This window comes from Gopherus evgoodei, chromosome 4 (assembly GCF_007399415.2).
Source record: "Gopherus evgoodei ecotype Sinaloan lineage chromosome 4, rGopEvg1_v1.p, whole genome shotgun sequence".
NCBI lineage: Eukaryota > Metazoa > Chordata > Testudines > Testudinidae > Gopherus > Gopherus evgoodei.
Window position 1 is genome coordinate 110756951 of NC_044325.1, and position 15792 is coordinate 110772742.

The following is a 15792-nucleotide window of genomic DNA, read 5'->3' on the forward strand; positions in this document are numbered from 1 at the left end:
TTCTCTAACTCTGTGGTAGTCAGAGTGGCTTCTTTGACTATTTAATTAGAAATATATTCCCTACATCTGAGTAGGGAAATAATATAAAATGCTGCATCTGGCATATATTTTTTTAACTTTCATAGAGGCTAGTGTATCAAGGCCCTACTTAACTTGCGATATTGTGGAATCTGCAATTTCCACAATTTTAGGCTTCCACTGCAGTTTTGGCAGTGGGAGCAGCAGGTGGCCAACAGTGGAAAAGTAATGGACCACAAATAATAAGGTCCATTATTACTTTTCTGAAATTACCTGTTAGTTGTCTGCAACTCAGCCACAATTTCTTGATAATCATCCTGCAGTTCAAGTAGGGCCTTGCATATTGTGCATTACAAGTGTATGGACACATTGCCCTGAAGAATTTACAGTCTAGTTAAGAAACAAGAGTTTATGAAAAATTGTAAAAATACGTGTTTCCTTGCATTTGAATTTAGAGGTTTTGTTCAACGGATTCACAGACTGGGTCTGTGAACCACCAGTGCCTTGGGGAGCACTTGCTGACCAGCTACATGGTGCTGGGCCCTTTTTGTCTTCAGCAGCTAAAATGAGTAAAAGATGCCTAAAAATACTTCCGTTTCCCTGTATCACTTTTCTATGTAAGTAATTGCTGTAGCTGCAACAAGGTTATGCTGTTGTGAATGAGTGAGGAAGTCTACATGAGCGCAAATCGTAGTGGAGGTGGTTCACAAATTTACTTTCTAATAAAATATGGTTCACTCTGTTAAAGTTAAGGAACCACTGACAAAGTCCAGTCTGCACTGCAGGTATCAAGAGACATAACTATTTACATTTGATCTCTCTGAGCCTTCATGTCCAAATTATGTTGCTGCGGATGCTTTTATAGCCAGCACATCTCCCAGAACTTGGCTTTAATGGGTTCATATGATTTTTTTCCTTCTAAATGTAAACGCTGATTGTTCCTGAATTTCAGGTTATTCAGATTTCAATAAACAAATCTCCAAATACGTTTATCTGAAATTCTTGTTCTCATAGGACTTTTTAGGTGTTCTGATTTGATTCCTATGCTCAGAGAGGCTTTGAATGATTAGTTTTACCTATATTTCTCCTTACCTCACTTTTTAAAGAGTTTGGATCTCTCCACTCTTAAATGAAAGTCAAATAAGCCTTGCTCAAATACCCTGTGTCACAACATCCTCCTGGCCAAGTGAGGATGGATGCAGCTCCAGGGTCACTCAGTTGATTTGAGAGCCTTCCACACAGGGGGTTAGGTGTTGACTCTACAGCTCCCTCAGCTTCTTACTTTCATGAGAGAAAACAATTAGCTTGATATCCACACTCTGATATCCAGGTCAAAGACATCTGAACTCAAAGTACTGATGACAACAGATGTCTTTTAATGGAATCTACATATTTTTAACTTCTGTTGTGCATCATTCTTTAAAAATAGCATTCTTTTATTTGTAATATAAAATACTTTCAGTGATTTCATAATTAGATGTAATAGCAAATATTGAGCCGGTGTTACCTTTTGGTGTGTAAATCTAACTTTGGCTTCTTTAGTAAAGCAGAAGATGCTGCGTCAGATTCTGTGGAAGCTGCTAAACATGCAAGTGATAAAAAAGGTAAATGTGAATTCTAAGTAACTGTATAAGGTTATACTAATAGTGGTAAGTCTCCTGTTTCTCTTGTACGCTGAAATCCTTTTCTATACACCTGCAAAAATGTTTACATCGAAAATGGTGTATGCATGTGTCTCTTTAAGGCTCTAGTAATGACCCGTAGTTAAGGCTGAGAGGCCATTTCTAAGTTTTGACCAAATCAGTTGATCCAATTTTGTTCAAATGTGAAAACCCTTATCTTTGATCAGAACATTTTGCAACTAAATAAAATCATAAAATAGAAACTTCAGACTTGGCTTGTAAAGCTCTGGCAAGTTTCTTCAGAGTTTGAAGATCATTAGTTGCATATCTTTAAACATTTTAAAATGGACAGTCTTTTGTGCACATCACATCTACAAATACATTAGAAGCAAGAGGAAGACCAAGGACAGTGTAGGCACATTACTCAATGTGGGGGGCGGGGGGAACAATAACAGAAAATGTGGAAATGGCAGAGGTGCTTAATCACTACTTCGCTTCAGTTTTCACCAAGAAGGTTGTTGGTGGTTAGACATCTGACATAGAGAATGCCAGTGAAAATGAGTTAGGATCAGAGGCTAAAATAGAGAAAGAATAAGTTAAAAATTACTTCGTTAGAGGTCTTCAATTCACCAAGTCCTGATGAAATGCATCTTAGAATACTCAAGGAGCTGACTGAGGCGATATCTGAGCCATTAGCAATTATCTTTGAAAAGTCATGGAACACAGGAGAGATTCCAGAAGACTGGCACTATATTTGCCCTGTTCCAGTCTATAAAAAGGGAAATAAGGACAGCCTGGGGAATAAGGACAACCCAGGGAATTACAGACCAATCACCTTAACTTCTGTACCCAGAAAGATAATGGAGCAAATAATTAAGCAATCAGTTTGCAAACATCCAGAAGATAGTAAGGTGATAAATAAGTCAGTATATCTAACATGGTGTGTGTATATATAACAGTCAGACATGGTATAGCTTGACTCTAGTCTCACATGACCTTCTCATAAACAATCTAGGGAAATCCAACCTAGATGGAGCTGTTATAAGGTGGGTGCATTACTGGTTGGAAAACTATTCCCAGAGAATAGTTATCAATGGTTCACAGTCTTGCTGGAAGGGCATTATGAGTGGGGTCCCTCAGGGATCTATTCCATCTCCAGCTCTGCTAATATCATCGATTATTTAGATAATGGCAGAGAGAGAACAGTTATAAAGTTTGCAGACAATACCAAGCTGGAAGGGGTTTCAAGTGCTTTGGAAGATAGGATTAAAATTCAAAATGATCTGGACAAACTGGAGAAATGGTCTGAAGAAAATAGGATGAAATTCAATAAGGACAAATGCAAAATACTCCATTTAGGAAAGAACAATCAGTTGTGCACACAAAATTGGAAATGACTGCCTACGAAGGAGTACTGCGCAAAGGGATCTGGGTGTCATAGCGGACCACAAGCTAAATAAGTCAACAGTGTAACACTGTTGGGCCCGCTCTCCCCCCCCCCCCCCACCAAATGAACATGATTCTGGGATGTCTTAGCAGGAGAGTTGTAATCAAGACACGAAAAGTAATTCTTCCGCTCTGCTCCAAGCTGATTAGCCCTCAACTGGAGTACTGTGTCCAATTCTGGGTGCCACATTTCAGGAAAGATGGGGACAAATTGAAGAAAGTCCAGAGAAGAGCAACAAAAATAATGAAAGGTCTAGAAAATATAACCAATGAGGGAAGATTGGAAAAATTTGGTTTGTTTGGTCTGGAAAAGAGGGGACATAATAGTTTTCAAGTACATAAAAGGTTGTTCTTAATCGCTGAGGATAGGACAAGAAGCAGTGGGCTTAAATTGCAGCAAGGGAGGTTTAGGCTGGACATTAGGAAAAACTTCCTAACTGTCAAGGTGGCTAAGCCCTGGAATAAATTGCCTAGGGAGGTTGTGGAATCTCTATCAGTGGAGACTTTTAAGAGCAGGTTAGACAATCATCTGTCAGGGATGCCCCAGGTAATACTTAGTCCTGCCATGACTGCAGGGGACTGGACTAGAAGACTTCTCGATATCCCTTCCAGTCCTGTGTTTAATTCTTCACTATATGGGATTTTGAACATGCTTGAAGTCTGTTCGCCAAAGAATGTCCTTTGTTGGTGAAGACAGGAAAAAACCTTCGGCTGAATCTTTCAACAAATTCTAAAATTCAAATTAAAGACTTCATCGTCTGTGCATACATGGTGGGATTCATTAAGGTTGCACAGGCAATCTTAATACTGGCATCGCATAATCTGGGTGCTTGACTTTGCAATCTTAAATTTCTTTCATAGGTGTTTTTGGTAAATCTAGAAATACATTGGGGCCAGCACCAAGCGCCTAAAATGCTTTCAAAACTGTATTTTTAAAAAAAGCAGCTTTTATGCTTAAAGGCCAGCATACTTAAACCCCATGCTTCATATCAGGCTACCAATCCCTACTATTAAATTGTATCAAAAATCTTTCCGAGGCTTTGGCAGTCTTAAACTGTATGTGAAGCTTATTAAATTTGAGCAGGCCACTAGGGAGGGAGAGAGAGACAGATAAAAAGCATAGATTTTTCTACTAAGAGTATCTTGGTGCTTCCCATGGCAGAATTTAACTTTGGGAGCATTGCAATAGATCTGAACTCCCACAGTGGGACATGGGAAGACAGGATCTTTCAGGTTATTGGCTCCCACACCATCTGAATAGTCTGGTAAATTGTAACCAGAATCTTGACTTGTATTTGAAAATGAATAATGGCCAGTACAGTGCTCATAGCACCTTGCCAAGCTCAAAAGCTAGGCTGCTACATTCTGCATTACTCAAACCTTTTGATCATTTTAAAGGACAGCCCCAGTTAGTTTGCAACCTGTCCAAAAATATAACACAGTAGTTTTCTGTGTTCTTCCCACTCCCACCTCCTGTTTAAGACTAGTTCAAGCTCTTGAGCCATGCTTAAATGGAGGGTAGAAGAACTTGCAAGTCCCAGATGCTCTTCAGGGAAAATTATGAATCCACCATGTCCCATCACTCCTGTTGTGAACCTTGATTGCAAAGGTTAGCCATACTTCTCAACTGGAAAAGATGCAGTTGGCATCCTCATGTCATTCTCAGATGCAAACTAAGGAAATGTGGTCTACATGAAATAACTATAAGGTGGGTTCACAACTGTTGGATAGAACATACTCAAAGATTAGTTATCAATGGTTTGCTGTCAAATTGGGATGGCATATCTAGTGGGGTCCCAAAGGGGTCAGTTGTGGGTCTGGAACTAAGTCATTAATAGAAAATACTGAATAGATAATGGAAAGGAGAATATGCCTATAAAATTTTCAGATTACATCAAGCTAAGAGGGGTTGCAAGCACTTTGGAGGATATGATTAGAATTCAGAAGGACCTTGACCAATTGTAGAATTGGTCTGAATTCCTCAAGATTAAACTCAATAAATAGAAGTACAGAGTACTTCACTTAGCAAGAAAAATTCAATTGCCCAAATACAAAATGGGGAATAAAGTGGTACTGCTGAAAAGAATCTGGGAGTTACAGTGGATCACAAATTGAATGAAAATCAACAATGTGATGCAGCTGTGAAAAAGACTTATATCATTCTGGGGTATGCAAGACATTGGAGGTAATTGTCCCACTCTGCTTGGCACTGACGAGGCCTCATATGCAGTAATGTGTCCAGTTCTGGCTGCCAGATCTTAGGAAGTATGTGGAAAAAGTGTACAGAGTCTGGAGGAGACCAAGAGAAAATCTGAAAGGTGTAGAAAATCTGGTGCATGAAGAAAAATTGCGGGGGGGACAAGAACCCTTGGCATTTTTAGTCTTTAAAAAAGACTGAAGTCTTCAGATATATTAAGTACTATTAAAGAGGACAATAATCAATTTTCCTCCATGTTTACTGAAGATAAAATAAAAAGTAATTGGCTTAATCTGCAGGAAGCGAGATTTAAATTAGGAAAAAGTTCTGTGTGTAAGGATAGTTAAGCTCTGCAATAGGCTCCAAAGGGAGGTTGGTGGAATCCCCATAATTGGAAGTTTCTAAAAAGTTGTACAAACATCAATCAGGGATGGTGTAGGTTTACTTGGTCCTGCCACAGCACAGGGGACTAGACTTGATGACTTCTCAAAGTTCCTTCTGTGCTACATTTCTGTGGTTCTGAGATTCTCCGTATGCATTTTCCTGCCCATCAATATCACTTCTCTTTCTGGTTTGAGCCTGAACCAATTTTGCTGCTGTTGAAAGTCCAGTACAGTGGTGATTATAGTTATGATCCAGAGGTTCAATAATATTGCTTAATGGCACTACCAAAATATTTAAATATAGCACCAAATCAATCCTAACGTATTCAGATTTGTATTAAGAATGTTTTTATTTTCATAGAAAAGCTAGCAGATCAAGTGATGCAAAATCCACAAGTCTTGGCAGCTCTGCAGGAGCGACTTGACAGTTCGTCTCATACTCCTTCAAGCTATATTGAAACGTAAGTACAATGCATATCTCACTTTCAGCAAGACTGAAAAAATAACAGATCAGAGTTACTATTTAGTCAGAAAAATGGAAATGTCAGAGTATGGTGTGTTGCTGCTTTAATAGATGGTGCAGTGGCCACCATTGTAGAGAGGAGGACCCAAATTGCTCTCGATCAGTTCCACAAACTACTAACCTAAGATTGCATCCTGATAGGAGAGTAGTTCAGTTTAGTGGTATGTTAAAACTGAACACTACTCAGACTTTATGCCCATCTTCAATTCCCTTTAACTGGGTTTTGGATGACTTCTCTGAGATTGCTTCTATCATCATCTCTCCTCACTGGATTATGCTTGGGTTTTAGAACTGAGTTCTCTAGGGTCAGTACTAGGATATAAAGTGAAGGGTTCAACACTTCTGAAACTTTCTCTTCTGCGTGAGAGTGTGAGAACAGGCTAATCTGTTCAGGGAAGCTTTTGGAGGTTTGGTTCATATCTGGGAATTTGGCCTTGTTTTGTCAATGTATACATTTATATGTTCCAGAGTACAGCCCATGAATACATGCTTTTCTCTACAAAATACACAATTATTTTCCACAGAAGGGTTGACGTAATTGTAATTGCACAAACTTAGATGTGAAAAAAGAAGTTACTTTCTGCCATCTGAAATATAGGGGAGGCTGATGGTCTAGGGCAGAGGTCGGCAGCCTTTCAGAAGTGGTGGTGTGCTAAGTCTTCATTTATTCACTCTAATTTAAGGTTTCGCGTGCCAGTCATACATTTTAACGTTTTTAGAAGGTCTCTTTTTATAAGTCTATAATGTATAACTAAATTGTATGTAAAGTAAATAAGGTTTTTAAAATGTTTAAGAAGCTTCATTTAAAATTAAATTAAAATGCAGATCTTCCCGGACTGGTATCCAGGACCCGGGCAATGTTAGTGCCACTGAAAATCAGCTCATGTGCCACCTTTGGCACGCGTGCCACAGGTTGCCTACCCCTGGTTTAGGGGATGGAAGATAATAGCAGGGATCTTAAACTCTATTTACCTTAGGGTCAGTGCCAGTCCTCAAATCCTTGTAGCGGGCCAATAATGTCACTGAAGATGGTGTTCAGAAAAGAAAACATTTATATTGTATTTTTTATTTCTAATTTCTTAGAAATAATAAAATTGTCATACAACTTTATACAATTCTTCCCCTGCCAGAGAGTTTAGTTTCAGAGGAGTAGCTGTGTTAGTCTGTATAAGCAAAAACAGTGAGGGGTACTTGTGGCTCTGTAGAGATTAAAACATTTATTTGGGCATAAGCTTTCGTGGGTTCTAGCCCACGAAAGCTTATGCCCAGACAGATTTGTTAATTTAAGGTGCCACAAGTACTCCTCAGTTTTTAGTGTTTGCCAGACACCTGGCAGCTCTTCAGTTCTGTCAGTTTGTTGATGTTTGGCCTCAGTGACTGAGCAGTTGAAACCTGCAAGATTGCAGCAAGGTGTGCTTCAGATAGTTGTTTGATATTTTGACTTGTTTATATTCATTGTGGAAAAGTGATGCTGCCTCTATGGCTGACTCTGCCTGGCAACTAATGATGATATCTTTGTCCCTCTCCCCCAGGGAATGGGAGCTACGGGGTGTGCAGTGTCTGTAGCGAACGCTGCCAGCAGCGTGGCTGCCTGCATCTCTCCTCTGCCAGCTGCAGTGGGAAGGTTCTTGGGCTGCAGGTGGCCCGCGGGCCAGGAGTTTCAGACCCCTGGTAATAGTATCAAGGACAACATGGATAAGAAAAGATTCTTATAAAGCTTTGAAATGCCCTGTTAAAAAAGGAACATGTGGGGGGATGTTAAGGCCAAACCAAACCTTCCTATGACTAAAGAGTATAGCTATAATATCAGGATAATGCACAATGACTATTAGATGTGAAGATGCTAACTTTCTAGACTTACTGAGCTGTTTATTTCTAGGTTACCAAAAGCAGTAAAAAGAAGAATTGATGCCTTGAAACAACTCCAGGTGAAGTGTGCCCATATAGAAGCTAAATTTTATGAAGAAGTTCATGATTTAGAGAGAAAATATGCAGCCCTCTATCAACCTCTCTTTGATAAGGTAGGAAGACTATAAAGATCTTTTCAAAACTGCTGTTTTCTCAAACTTCCTTTGTTTGGAGGTAAATAGAGAAGAGTAAAATAAAAACAAATAGAAACACATTCTCTCTCCTTTCTCTTTTTCCTTTTCTTCCTCCCCTTCTCCCCCCGCCCCGCCCCCAGCTGGCTTAAAGAGAAACTTGGATTACCAATCTAGAACTCTAGCCCTTGTTTTTTTTCTCATCCTATTAGATGTTCCATATTGTAAAAACTGTATTTCCAGTGATAAAGGCTGGGTTAATTACTCCTTTCGTAACTCTAAAGAGGGGAACTGTTGGAGAGCTGTGTAAAGCACTCTTTCCTATTCCTCTGATTGTATTAAAAACTCCAAGATTTATGGACAGTTTTCCTATTTACAGGATTCTATAGCTGGTGCAATAGCATATCCAAAGCATGTTCTTGATATCACTACTCCAGCACCGATCAATCAGTTAGGTCTTCTGCAAGGCCTGGCACTCAGATTAGTTGACTATATATTAAAAAATAAACAAAACCTCACAAAGGAATGAAACCGGCCAACAAAACAAGGCAATACCTTGAAAATCCCTGAACTTGTTGCTGGGTGTAAAAGAAGGTATATAGTGAGTCTGTATCCTATACCTGGTCTCTTGGGTTTATTAGAACTGCACTAGATAGTACATTTTAGCAACTTTTCTAGATCCCAGCCTCCTCACTTTAAAAATTGTTTCAAAAACCATAACACACAAACAAAACTATTGATGCTATGACAATATTCATAAGTCACGCTTTCTTTTGTTTACATTCAATAATGGGAAAATAGCAAAAACCTTTCTGGAGGTGGAGGGTGGTATACATTTTCTCAATTGTAGACGTCTGCACAAAGTAGACAAAGATTCTTCTCTTTGACGGAAGAATTCCTGTAATTGGTAGAGAACATTCTTTAGTACAACAGATTGTTAAAGCTAAAATTTAGGTATGAACCAAGAGCAGACATCAAGAACAAACATTCACCATGTTAGATATAAATAATAATGAACTCTTTGGAGACAATTTCATCCTCTGTCTGTTCATGTCTTCATTTTCTTTGCATAGCTAATGCATTTTTCTGTGTAATCGATAGGATTGTAATTGGACTTCTCTTATATGTGAAAAATGTATTTGTGGCCTGCTGCGAACTCCTACAATTGATACCTGTGACTCTGAATTTTCTGACATTGACCATATCAAAAACTGTAGTGTTTTTTATAGTGGGACAGATTCTCAGATGGCGCACAGCTTCTCTACTCTGGAGCATTGGCAGAATCTGGCCGAAGGAGGCGCATACTACTGTAGGGGAATCTTCTGGTGACATAGAGCTAGTATACTGGTTTTGCACTAGCTCTCCTTGCTGCTGGCCAAGTGTGTGCGGCTGGTTCTTTACTAAGCCCTGCTGGTCTCTGGCTGCATTTTCAGCCTCTTGGTGGTGTTGGCAGCCTGTGTAACTCAGCCATTAGGCTACTCCAAAGTTAAGTTGAGGACTTATCTGGTGCAGAGCCAGTGAAAACGTGAACTTTAAACCATATTTGCAGTCTCCATCTTTCCTCCATTGCTGTGATCCTCTGCTGCGGCTGAGGATTTCTCTTTTGTACAGAACTTTTTTTTGCTCCCCTGTTGTGTAAGGGTCTCTAGCAAAAGTGCAGCTAGTGCGTGGTCTATACTGGAAAATTAAGTGACAGTTATCCTGACCTAGGAGTGTGAAAATTCAACACCTCTGAGCTATGCAGTTAAACCAACCTAACCCCCATTGTAGACAGTGCTAAGTCGACAAGAGAAGCCTTTCCATCAGCGTAGGTAGTATCTTCACAGAAATGCTATAGCAGCACAGTGGTTTATTTGCAGACATACCCTGACTGCTATACAAGAGTAGGAACAATAAAACTGTATTGACAACTTTTTATAGCCAAAGTATTTGAGCTAAGTTAGTTTTGCTGACATTCAGTGGTACCTTTTTGAAATTGTAGTAAAGTACAATACAGACAATTGTGACTTCTGCTTTTTTGATTTCACTTTAAACATAAGTATCTCCAGTCCTGTTTAGTTCATTTATGTTGCTGTTAATACATGTGGTAACCACCCTAATCAGTTGTCTGTTAGCTTCATGCTTTTACCCTAATAATCGGGGGTACTTATCTATTCTATTAAGTCAATTGTTTTCCTTGTTTTGTTTTTTTTAAGGATTGTTTTGCAAGCTGGAAGTCATTACGAGAGAATTAGTTTTTGTATTTTGCCAGAGGCAGTAATTTTGCCCAACCTTTCATAGCAGCCCAGGGAATTGTTCAGAGTAACCTTAATTACTGCTTTAATATTTTCTCCCTTAAATGTATAATTCTCTTGTGCAGAGAAGGGATTTTGTCATTGGTGAGGCTGAACCTACAGATGCAGAGTCAGAGTGGCACAGTGAAAATGAGGAAGAAGAAAAACTTGCTGTGAGTAGAAACAAACTAATCATTAGTTTGAAAATTTGATAAAGGACTAATTTTGTTTCTATACCCTAAAAGATACTGTCTTAAATCTAATCTCTTTGAAATCTAGATTTCTTATAGAACTCTTGTAATAAGCACAAGCCTGGACTGAACATAATGACATATAGGACTTCTCTACACGAACAGTTAGTTCTTGGCAAGTTGGGGAGTGAATTTAATCTACCCCATTCTACTCCGCCATGGACTGTCTGTGGACCTTGCTGACATGTATTAAGTTTAATTATCTTTGATATCATCCTTTTTCAAGAGGACCAGATCTAAGTGTATTATCAAATGAGTTAATGCATGGCAGCGGGGTCCACACAGATAGTTGGTCCATGAAAAGCTAGCGTGGCATAGATTCTTACTCTAGCTTGCTGTGAACTAAATGTTTACATAGACAAACCCAAACTTGATTCAGTGTTCTAAAATTATAATCCAGTTTACTTTTAATTTTTCACTTAAGCAAAAATACCTAAGATAAGAAGACTTGACTTAACTCCTCTCCCTTCCTGTTATTTAAGGGCCAGTGTTGGCACAAGAGCAAATAGATAGAAACTGCCCAACAGTAAAATCAGGTTTGAAATTAGACAAAGGTTTCTAACCATCAGAGGAGTGGAATTCTGGAATAGCCTTCTAAAGGGAGTTGTGGAGGGGAAAAACTTAATCTGTTTTAAGACTGAAGGTGATAAGTCTGTGGAGGGGATGGTATGATGAGATTGCGAACAGCCATCATGGATTGCCCGTATGCCATTGTAGACAGTATCTCCAGCAGTTGGAGACAAGACACCAGATGGGGAGGGCTCTGAGTTACTACAAGTAACTTTACCAGATGTGTGTCTGTCCTGGATTTTGAGCACAAGTTCAGAGTATAGCTGATTGTCATATTTGGGTTTGGGAAGGAATTTTTCCCTAAGTCACATTAGAAGAGACTTTGGGGTTTTTTGCCTCTCTCTGTAGCTTGGGGCACTGGTCACTTGCTGGTTTGAACCAAAGTAAATGATGGATTCTCTGTAACTTTGAAGTTTTTAAATGAAGATTTGAGGACTTCAGTAACTCATCCAGAGGTGGTGTCCCTACTACAGGAGTGGATCGGTGAGGTTCTATAGCCTGCAGTGTGCAAGAAGTCAGGTTGGATGATCATGGTGGTCACTTCTGGCCTCAAATTCGCCATTTAAAATTAAATTTCAGAAACTTACTGAATTTTTACACCAGTATATTGCCATCAACCAATACTGTTTAACAGTTGTTTGTTCCTTATCATTTGCACTGTTCGTAACCTGTTGACAGTATCTTTCTGCTAATGGGTTCCATTCCAGTGCTACATAAATCACCAAAGTAATAGAAGGCTGGCTGACTGACTGGCTGGCTGTTCTTTATTTTGGGGGACATAACTAGCTTTTAGTGCTATGAATATAGATTTGACAAATAGATATCTCAGACTTTGGGAAAGTTTATTGTAAAGCAAGTTTTATTCCAATAAAGATCCAGCAGCCAGCATGCTTTTTATATATTCTGTGTATAGTAGAAAATACTGAGTTTTAAGAAGGGCCTTCTATAGTTTCAGCACATTCCATTTATATTTAACGAGTTTTAGGGACTCTCAAAGTTTAAAACCTTTATGAGGGGAAGAAACTTCTTTTTAAATTTAAAGAAGTTTGTTGTGCTTTTCACTCATACATACACACTTCCTTTCTTCCTGAGTTGTTCTCCATTTTCTTTGGGCACTCTTAATCTCTGTGCAAAATTAATACTACCCTCATTCTATATTTACTACTCGTGTTTGATGGTAATCCACAGTACTACCACAGGCACAAATGACAAGGTTTCTAAATCTATGGGATGAGTGGAAACAGTTTATGAAGTTACTGGCATGTGTTGAGGACCATTTTTTGGTAACTTCCAGCAGTCCTCAAGCAATTGAAGTTTGTAATGCTTTCTGAGACTTTCTGTTTACCTATCCTTATGTATATACACAAGTTCAATTAATCTTATGAACTGCTATAAATATTGCCCAAACACAATCCTTTGGTAACTGTAATAAATTGCTGTTCCCTGCTCTTGACTCATCACTCAAATAGCAGATCTTGTTGGAGGCAATTCTAAATGCTTCTGGTGATGCTACCTTTGCTACTGAAAAGCTGCAGAATTCTCCATGATCAGGAACTGGATTTGCTGTGTTGTAGGATGAGGACATAGTAGCAGGGACATGTATTAGCACAATCCCATGCTGAATTTTAGTTCTGTATTAAATTTTTTCCTCAACTTAAAATGAGCAGCTTTCACATATCTTTTAAAATATTTGAAGACTATGGAGTTGTGCCCCAGAGAGAAGAACCTGGATAGCATATTCTGTAGGTACTTTTCATTATTACATCAGCCATAAATTTGCCAGATGTTTCCAAGAAGACTTGGAAAGACTGTCTCTGCCCCACAAGCTACCAATTTAAATTTTAGCTAGAGCACAGTGAAAATGAGAAACAGAGGATTGGTCTATTTCTTGCCCTGTAGAACAGTGCACCTCTACCCCAATATAACACGGTCCTTGGGAGCCAAAAATCTCAGTGTTATAGGTGAGACCACGTTACATCTGGGTAGGGAGAGGAACCGCTTTTACTGCTCCTTGCCCCAGCTTCTCTCTTCCCCATAATCAGCTGTTTGGCCCAGCAAGCCTGGAAGGAGGTGGGGAGTGGAGCAGTGCAATCAGGGGAGGAGGCAGAGTTGAGCTGGAGCAGGAAGCGGTTCCTCTGTGGCGCCCCTCGCCCCCCCCCCAGCTCACCTCCACTCCATCTCCTCCCATGAGCATGCCACAGCTCAGCTTTCCCCTTTTCCCCCACCCCCAGGCTTGCTGCACCAATCTGCTGTTTTGTGCAGCAAGCCTGTGAGGGAGGAGAAGTGTGCGGTGTGCTTGTGGGAGGAGACAGGCAGAGGTGAGCTGGGGCAGGGGGGCTGCACCAAGTAAGGGGGGCTTAGAGGAACCACTCCCCACCCCAGCTCACCTCCGCCACCTCCTCCCACAAGCATGCTGCTCAGCTCCGCTTCTCCCCCTCCCTCCCAGGCTTGCTGTGCAAAACAGCTGATTGGCGTGGCAAGCCTGAGAGAGAGGGGGAGAAGCGGAGCTGCAGTGTGCTCATGAAAGGAGGCAGAGCGGAGGTGAGCTGGGGTGTGGGGCCCTGGGGAGGGCCACAGCAAGTAATGGGGGGGTGCAGAGGAACCGCTTGCGGTAACGCGAATTCGGATATAATGAGGTAAAGCAGCCCCGTCCCCCAGAGCACTGCTTTACCGCGTTATATCTGAATTTGTGTTAATCGGACTGCATTATATCGGGGTAGAGGTGTACATCTACTTAGTTTAGGCATGTACCTGTCTTTAGGTTTTATTATTTTAGTGTATTTAAAAAAAATCCTGAGTGTAGCAAATGAAATTGGAAAGTTATCTGTTTGTATCTTTTAGTAAAGAATTCCATGGAAATTGAAAGCACTTTAAACTAGTGCCAAACTACCAGTAGTTGCACGTACTTTAAAATTTACAAATATGGAAAGACAGTTGTAAAACTTTGGATCTGTTTGATTTGATTTGTAAGTGGAATTGACGATCTTCGTTTAAAACCATCTCTAAGCATGAACTTTCAAGTCACGATTTTCAGGAATCTGACAGGATTTTCAGCATCTGCAGTAGGACCTCTGAGTTACAAACACCTCGGGAATGGAGGTTGTTCGTAACTCTGAAATGTTCGTAACTCTGAACGAAACATTATAGTTCTTCGAAAAGTTTACAGCTAAATGTTGATTTAATACATCTTTGAAACTTTACTATGCAGAAGAAAAATTCTGCTTTCCCTTTTTAAGTAGTTTAAAACAGTACTGTACTGTATTTGGTGATTTGTGTGTGTGCGCGCGCTCTGCTGCCTGATTGTTTACATTTGGTTCCAAATGAGTTGTGTGATTGACTGGTCAGTTCGTAACTCTGAGGTTCTACTGCACTTTTTATACTAAGTGAGGAAGGCTCTAATTATGAAGAGTTTGTGCTTTTCTTAAACATTTCTGTTTCCTTCATAGGGAGACCTCAAAAACAAAGTAGTAATAGAAGAGAAAGAAGCAGCAGCTGCAGCAGAAGAGTCAAATCCCAAAGGAATTCCAGACTTCTGGTTTACAATCTTTAGAAATGTAGATATGTTAAGTGAATTAGTTCAGGTAAGCTAATTCCATTTGAAAAAGCTAACTTCACCTGGTTTTTTTTCCCCCAGTTACTAGATGATAACTTGAGGAAGACATGAGTAACCAAGAGCTTGCAGTTCTTGAAAATCCTTTACCTGGTCTTTACCAAATAAAACACTTGAAGATAGTTTGTAGTTTCCTTGCTTGTTACTAAGTGAAAGTTTTTGATAAATAAGATCTAAGCTGTTTGGAAACCGGTATTGCAATTTGTTCTGCATCCATTAGTGCATATATTCACATTCTACTCTCTAAACAATTATTCCCATACATTTTTGCCACTTTATTTCATACATGTTTAGGTAGTTTATAATTTAAGGATCTTGAGCGAGTACTTAAACTGGCTGTACCTGTATTGGACTGGACTTACATATTTGCTACATTTTGTTGCATTCTTATATAATTTATCCTATTAACTTTAATATTTTGGAATAATCCCCTAAAACTAGTCATTTTTATACATCTGTCATGTCATGCCTCTGCTTAGCAGTGGCGTAGTAATTGGAGTTTTCATCTCCCATAAGTTTAATTTTCAGTCACATGCTACCCCAGGAGATGGCAACTTTAACTTCAAAGATAAGATGACAGATTTCAACAAACAAGAATTTGGCAAATGACAGTTTTAAAGTAATTTCAAAGAACTTGGATCTGAATTTCAAATTTATCACAAACTTGTGATCCAATTATTAGGTTCTGCATAGTTCATTGCTCTGAAGTGAGCAAGTTTAGATGAGAATTTGCTTTTCGAAATACTGCCTACTCAAACTCTTTTTTCCTTTCTGTTTAGGAATATGATGAACCAATCTTAAAACACCTGCAAGATATAAAAGTGAAATTTTCTGAACCTGGACAGCCTATGGTAAGTGTC

The 15792-nt window shown here is 39.5% G+C and overlaps 2 protein-coding genes and 1 non-coding gene across 8 annotated transcripts in view; 2 read left to right on the top strand and 1 right to left on the bottom strand.

The window, feature by feature from the left end:
* The window catches only part of NAP1L4 (nucleosome assembly protein 1 like 4), a 50828-nt gene that overhangs the window by 9011 nt on the left and 26025 nt on the right, over window positions 1–15792 (top strand). For all 5 annotated transcript variants that reach the window (XM_030560567.1, XM_030560563.1, XM_030560564.1 and 2 more), the window contains exons 3-8: window positions 1561–1622; window positions 6028–6127; window positions 8069–8210; window positions 10588–10674; window positions 14769–14903; window positions 15712–15783. In XM_030560567.1, the coding sequence (XP_030416427.1) occupies window positions 1561–1622; window positions 6028–6127; window positions 8069–8210; window positions 10588–10674; window positions 14769–14903; window positions 15712–15783 (598 nt within the window). The remainder of the gene's footprint in view (window positions 1–1560; window positions 1623–6027; window positions 6128–8068; window positions 8211–10587; window positions 10675–14768; window positions 14904–15711; window positions 15784–15792) is intronic.
* SLC22A18 (solute carrier family 22 member 18) overlaps window positions 8245–15792 on the bottom strand; it is a 213323-nt gene continuing 205775 nt past the window's right edge. Inside the window, exon 16 of one of the 2 annotated variants that reach the window (XR_004000108.1) lies at window positions 8245–9126. Coding sequence is in view for 1 of the 2 variants with exons in the window: in XM_030560555.1 (XP_030416415.1) it covers window positions 9069–9126 (58 nt within the window). In the remaining variant the exon portion in view is untranslated. The remainder of the gene's footprint in view (window positions 9127–15792) is intronic. The other variant, XM_030560555.1, reaches the window with a different exon arrangement.
* LOC115651779 lies at window positions 11975–12104 on the top strand. Its single transcript, XR_004000446.1, has one exon. It is a non-coding gene; the product is annotated as a small nucleolar RNA SNORA54 (small nucleolar RNA).